Source organism: Ascaphus truei, chromosome 9, assembly GCF_040206685.1.
Source record: "Ascaphus truei isolate aAscTru1 chromosome 9, aAscTru1.hap1, whole genome shotgun sequence".
Taxonomy (NCBI): Eukaryota; Metazoa; Chordata; class Amphibia; order Anura; family Ascaphidae; genus Ascaphus; species Ascaphus truei.
This window is the reverse complement of record NC_134491.1, coordinates 48793259-48799909: the sequence shown is the minus strand read 5'-3', so window position 1 is coordinate 48799909 and position 6651 is coordinate 48793259. Positions and strand designations below refer to the sequence as shown.

The following is a 6651-nucleotide window of genomic DNA, read 5'->3' as shown; positions in this document are numbered from 1 at the left end:
ACTAACTACTAACTACTCTCACCCTCACTAACTAACCCTGTCACTCTCACTATGTAACCTTCTCACTAACTAACCTGTCACTCTCACTAGCTAACCTTCTCACTAACTAACCCTGTCAGTGTCACGTGTACGCGGACGCTACACCTCCTATGAGCACGTACAGTGCCGGCCGGGAATCATGTGACCCGAGTTAGCCAATCCCATCCCGCCACCTCCACTTCAACAGTACCGGAAGTCCAGTTTCCTGCCCATTTTAAATATGGCGGCCGGGGCGCGCTTGGCTGGATCCCCCCCGCTGTATGCTGGGGGGGGGGGTTCAGGTCGGCAGACGCCCCGGTTTCTCGGGGGAGCGCTGCCGGTTTGTCACGATGTAGACAGCAGGCTCCGGTCCGGCCTCTATATATCCCGAGGCGCGAGCTTCCGGTGTGGCGTGGTGCCGTTTCCGGTCTCGTGCTTCCGCTATTTCGGTGACCCGTCCCCATGTCCTGGCTCCTCGCGCCGCTGCTCGCGCTGCTACTGGTGCGTCTCCGTGCGCGCGATCTCCTTCCCGCTGCCGCAAAACGGACGCAAATGTCTGCGGGAGGAAATCCACAAGGACGTGCTGGTCACCGGGGAGTATGAAGTGACCGAGCAGCACGGGGCGCACACCCGCCTCCGGGTGAGAGAGGGAGAGAGAGGGATACCCGCATCCGAGTGGGTGGGGTGGAGAGAGACCTGCCTCCGGGGTTGGAGGGAAAGGGACACCCACCCCCGGGGGAAGGGGGGAAGAGACGTGTGTGTCAGTGTCAGACTTGACACACACGTCTGCCAGGCGTGTGTGTGCGCGCCTGTCAGGCGTGTGCGTGTGACAGTCAGGCGTGTGCGCGTACCACTCAGGCGTGTGTGCGCCAGTCAGGCGTGTGCGCCAGTCAGTCGTGTACGCATGCGTGCGCCAGTCAGGCGTGTGCGCGTGCGTGCGCCAGTCAGGAGCGTGCGTGCGCGCGCCAGTCAGGTGTGTGCACCAGTCAGGCGTGCGTGCGGCAGTCAGGCGCGTGCGTGCGCCAGTCAGGCACGTGCGTGCACACGCCAGTCAGGCGTGTGTGCACCAGTCAGGCGTGTGTGCGCCAGTCAGGCGTGGTGCGCGCCAGTCAGGCGTGTGTGCGCCAGTCAGGCGTGTGCGCGTGTGTGCGCCAGTCAGGCGTGTGCGCCAGTCAGTCGTGTGCGCATGCGTGCGCCAGTCAGGCGCATGCGTGCGCCAGTCAGGCGCGTGCGTGCGCCAGTCAGGCGTGTGTGCGGCAGTCAGGCGCGTGCGTGCGGCAGTCAGGCGTGTGCGTGCGCCAGTCAGGCGTGTGTGCGCCAGTCAGGCGTGTGCGCGTGCGTGCGCCAGACAGGCGTGCGCACGTCAGTCAGGCGTGTGCCAGTCACCACGTCTCTGTGCGCAAGTCTGACATGACATTGAGCGCTGACACTGCAGTAACTTGTGATGCAAAAGTGTTTGGGGCATTTACAGTTGTGAGTGCTGACGGTGTAGGATCGGAGCACCCTGTGCTGGCAAGCAGCCCGATGATACTAGCGCAGTGCCACTTGTGTGATTTCCATAAAATGTTATTTCCCAATTATGACAACGATTTTTTTTTTTTTTTTTTTAGAAGAATTTGAATAGAAATGAGCGGATTCTGACATCTGTCAGATCCGTGCCACTCGCCTCCCACCACTCGCCTCCCACCACTCGCCTCCCACCACTCGCCTCCCACCACTCGCCTCCCACCTGGCCTATTTGCAATCCCTACCCTATATTGGGATGCTGATAGAAAGTTCACCCATTTCCTCTCAAACCCTGCGCTTCCTTACATTCATTTCTAAATGGAATACAAACTTCTCCCCCTTTAAGACTTACTCATCCGTTTCTCCTTTCATCAGCTCTGTGGCTGTCTTTTCTATCTCAGCTCTGCTGTCTCCTTTCTGTCGCTACATCCCCGCTCTCTCTCTGCTGTGTGCTGTCTCCTTTCTGACCCCATATCTCTGTTCTCTCTGCTCTGGGCTGTCTCCTTTCTGACCCCGTATCTCCGTTCTCTCTGCTCTGGGCTGTCTCCTTTCTGAACCCGTGTCTCTGTTCTCTCTACTCTGGGCTGTCTCCTTTCTGACCCCGTATCTCCGTTCTCTCTGCTCTGGGCTGTCTCCTTTCTGACCCCGTATCTCCGTTCTCTCTGCTCTGGGCTGTCTCCTTTCTGACCCCGTATCTCCGTTCTCTCTGCTCTGGGCTGTCTCCTTTCTGACCCTGTATCTCCGTTCTCTCTGCTCTGGGCTGTCTCCTTTCTGACCCCGTATCTCTGTTCTCTCTGCTCTGGGCTGTCTCCTTTCTGACCCCGTATCTCCGTTCTCTCTGCTCTGGGCTGTCTCCTTTCTGACCCCGTATCTCCGTTCTCTCTGCTCTGGGCTGTCTCCTTTCAGTCCTTATTCTTCTTATCCGTCCATGCTGATTCTTGCATTTATTCCCCTCTCTAACCGCACTATTTCTCCCCACGGCAGCAGCTGGGGGGGGGGGGGCGGCACCATCTCCGACGGTGTGGATGGTGGTAGGGGAGGAATGTTGGGGTTGCTGACTATCCCCCATATGTGTTGGCAGATCACCGATTCTGCTGGCCACATTCTGTACTCCAAGGAAGATGCCTCCAAGGGGAAGTTCGCTTTCACCACTGAGGAGTATGACATGTTCGAGGTCTGCTTCGAGAGCAAGCTCCCCGCAGGTGGGTGTCACAGGGGGGATGAAGGGAAGGGGTGTTATACGTGGGAGAGGAAGGAACGGAGAGGACGTACATACATGTGAGCTGGAGGAATGAAGGGGGCGTCATACATATGGGAGGGGTGGTAGCAATCAGTCGGATGCATAAGTAAAATATAGGTGAAAAACGGTGATATGTAATTAACAACATCTAAATAAATATATCAAATACATCCCCCTTTGGCAGTTTCTGTGGTGCTTCCCCAAGGAAAAGACGCTCCCCAATGTCTCGCAGGAACACAGATGCAAAGATTGGCGCGCAACTCCCAGGAACCACATGCGGGGTAGAAAACGCACGAATCGTGCAATTCTGTGTATTAAAGTGTGTGTCTGAGGGTAGGAGGGTAATAGTTGCACTCACAGGTAGCTGGATAACGCAGGCTTGGATTGCACTTACACTGGGCAATCGGCAGTTACACTTTATGAATGACATCAAGCCTGAGGATAGACTAGATATCCTGCACCCAATGGTGCTGATAGGGTGTCCAGGATCACTTCAGGCTTGTGGGTAATCAGAATCCTCTCCAGTGCGTTTAGAGAGAGAAGGAAAATGGACACGGTGCAAGGATTGCTTTTAATAACCAGTTAAAAAGAGTGAACATATAGGGTTAAACTCGCATGCTACAGGTACAAACTAGGTATTGAGACCACCCAGGGTTACAGCGCGGACACAGAATTGTACTATATGCGTTCTACCCTGCATCTGATTCCCGGGAGTCGTGCACCAACCTTTGCATCATAGGGGAGGGTGGGTCTGTGTCCAGTGTGGGTGGACAGGTTCTGAAGTGTTCTGTCTGTGGTCCCAGGAGCTGGCCATGTACCAGACCAGATGGTCCATCTAATCATGAAGCATGGAGTGGAGGCCAAGAACTACGAGGAGGTGAGTTAGAGAGAAAACATGTCTGGGTGGGGGTACAGAGCTGCAGTATTGGGGGGGGGGGGGGAGGGGGAGGGGGTGCTTGTGCAGAGCTGCAGTATTTGGGTGCAGAGCTGCAGTATTAGGGGGGTGCTTGTGCAGAGCTGCAGTATTGGGAGGAGGGAAGGGGGGTGCTGGTGCAGAGCTGCAGTATTGCGGGGTGCTTATGCAGAGCTGCAGTATTGGGGGGTGCTGGTGCAGATCTGCAGTATTGCGGGGTGCTTATGCAGAGCTGCAGTATTGGGGGGGTGCTGGTGCAGATCTGCAGTATTGGTGGGTGCTGGTGCAGAGCTGCGGTATTGGGGGGGGAGGTAGGGGGTACTGGTGCAGATCTGCAGTATTAGGGTGTGGCTGGTGCATAGCTGCAATTTGGGGGGGGTGCTGGTGCAGATCTGCAGTATTGGGGGGGTGCTGGTGCAGAGCTGCAGTATGGGGGGGGGAGGTAGGGGGTACTGGTGCAGATCTGCAGTATTGGGGTGTGCTGGTGCATAGCTGCAATTTGGGGGGGGTACTGGTGCAGAGCTGCAGTATTGGGCCGTCTGCTTTTTTCTCACTCAGATTGCAAAGGTGGAGAAGTTAAAGCCACTGGAGGTGGAGCTGAGACGCCTCGAGGATCTGTCTGAATCCATTGTCAACGACTTCGCGTACATGAAGAAAAGAGAGGAGGAGATGAGGGACACCAATGGTGAGACCACCCTTCCTCCCCTGACTGACCTACAGTGAAATGCACCCACTCCACTGAACCAACAGCGAGAGCCCCCCACTGAAGGACCCAGCACCCACCAAAATCCTGCCCCTAATGACCAACCTGTAAAACCCTCTTACTGACAGAGCTTGGGCCGCAAGTTCTCACTGTCTCTCCTCCCACAGAATCCACCAATGTGCGTGTCCTCTACTTCAGCGTCTTCTCCATGTGCTGCCTCGTAGGTTTGGCCACCTGGCAGGTTTCTATCTACGCCGCTTCTTCAAGGCCAAGAAACTCATCGAGTGACCGACCCCTCGGAATACCAGACTCCTCGCCCCCCAATACCTCGCCTGGCACAGAGAGACCCTCTCCTCTGGGTGTTTGTAGTAATGAGGGTGAATCTTTGCAGCACCGCTCCTCCCACGGGGTCAGCTGTGTGTTCCTCGGGGGAGTCCCCAGCCGGGGATTTTATATGCTTCCCGAGAGAGAAATGTCAGGAAGAGAATCTATTACATGCGGTGTCTCCCGTGTCCAGTGCAAACGACCTTTTCTCTCGCTGCGTTTTACACGGGGTCTGCAGGCCGCTCTCCCTCCCCCCCCCCCCTCGTTCTGCTTCTGTACGGATTCTGCTGTTCATTTTTGGATATTGTAAATTTTTTGCAAATAAAAAAAATGTGGGAAAAATTGTGTGGCAATGTGTGTGTTGGGGGAAGTGTGTGTGGTGGGGAGGTGTGCGTTCGTGTGTGTGCATGCGTGGTGGGAAACGTGTGTGTCACTGGTGGAAAAATTGTGTGTGCATGCGGGGTGGGAAAAGTGCGGTGTGGGGGGGGGGGCGAGTGTGTGTGGGCACGGGGTGGGATAAATGTGTGTGTGAGTGTGTGTTGGGAAAAATTGTGGTGTGCGCGCGGGGGGGGGGGGGAGAGTGTGGTGGTGGGTGTGTGTTCTGTTCATTTTCTAGTTCCATAATGTCTTTTTTATGGAGCAGTGCTCAAAGCTGTGCAACATATGCAAGGTGTGGTCTTATTCATGCTTTATACCAGAGATGACCAACTTCACTAGTCAAGGGCCACCAACAGGCAGGTTTTACGGATATCCCTGCTTCAGCACAGGTGACTCAAACCAGTCTGAGTCACTGATTAAGCCACCTGTAGCTAAAGCAGGACTGTCCTTAAAACCTTTACAACTGGAGTTGGCCATCCCTGCTTTATACACACAATTATGCTTCCATCCCTTCCACTCATATCCCGTTTAATGCAAGGTTAGATCTTATTTGCTTTTGCAGCTACTGCCTGACCTTGGGCCCTATTGCTAAGCCTGTTGTCTACAAGCACTCCTAAATCCTCCATCAAGGATTCGCCTAATTTTGTCCCATTTCATTTGGAAGTCGACTGTTTGTTCTTAATTCCCAAATTGTATTGTATTGTATGTCTTTAATTATATAGCGCCATTAATGTACATAGCGCTTCACAGCAGTAATACACGTGGTAATCCAATAAATAACAAATAATATAAATAACAGATCATGGGAATAAGTGCTTAAGATATTAAGGAAGAGGAGTCCCTGCTCCGAGGAGCTTACAGTCTAATTGGTAGGTAGGGAGAACGTACAGAGACAATAGGAGGGAGTTCTGGTAAGTGCGTCTGCTAGGGGCCAAGCTTTATGTGTCGTGTTCAGAATATCCACAGTGCTATTCATATGCTTCTTTAAGCAAGTGGGTCTTAAGGTGGGTCTTAAAGGTGGATAGAGAGGGTGCTAGTCGGGTACTGAGGGGAAAGGCATTCCAGAGGTGAAGGGCAGTCAATGAAAAAGGTTTAAGGCGGGGAGAGGGCTTTAGATACAAAGGGGGTCGAAAGAAGACATCCTTGAGAAGAACGCAAGAGTCTGGATGGTGCATAATGAGAATTAGGGCTGAGATGTAAGGAGGGGCAGAAGAGTGTAAAGCTTTAAAAGTGAGGAGAAGAATGAGTGTGAGATGCGGGATTTGATCGGAAGCCAGGAGAGGGATTTCAGGAGGGGAGATGCTGAGACAGATCTAGGAAAGAGTAGAGTGATTCTGGGCAGCAGCGTTAAGGATAGATTGTAGGGGAGACAGGTGAGAGGCAGGAAGGCCGGACAGCAGGAGGTTACAGTAATCAAGACGGGAGAGAATGAGGGCGCCAGAGTCAGAGGTTTAGCAGTCGAGCAACAGAGGAAAGGGCGTATCTTTGTTATATTGCGGAGGAAAAAGCGACAGGTTTTTCGAAATGTTTTGAATATGAGGGGCAAATGTGAGAGAGGAGTCGAGTGTG

General features: G+C 53.7%; 1 protein-coding gene across 1 annotated transcript; it reads left to right on the top strand.

Moving 5' to 3' along the window:
* The first annotated feature begins 353 nt into the window (after positions 1–353).
* On the top strand, positions 354–4804 carry TMED10 (transmembrane p24 trafficking protein 10). Its single transcript, XM_075614704.1, is given in 7 exon segments — positions 354–519; positions 521–658; positions 2606–2726; positions 3568–3641; positions 4236–4362; positions 4548–4619; positions 4622–4804. Coding segments are annotated over 7 exon segments (618 nt in total). The 5' UTR covers positions 354–480; the 3' UTR covers positions 4669–4804.
* Positions 4805–6651: the final 1847 nt, after the last annotated feature.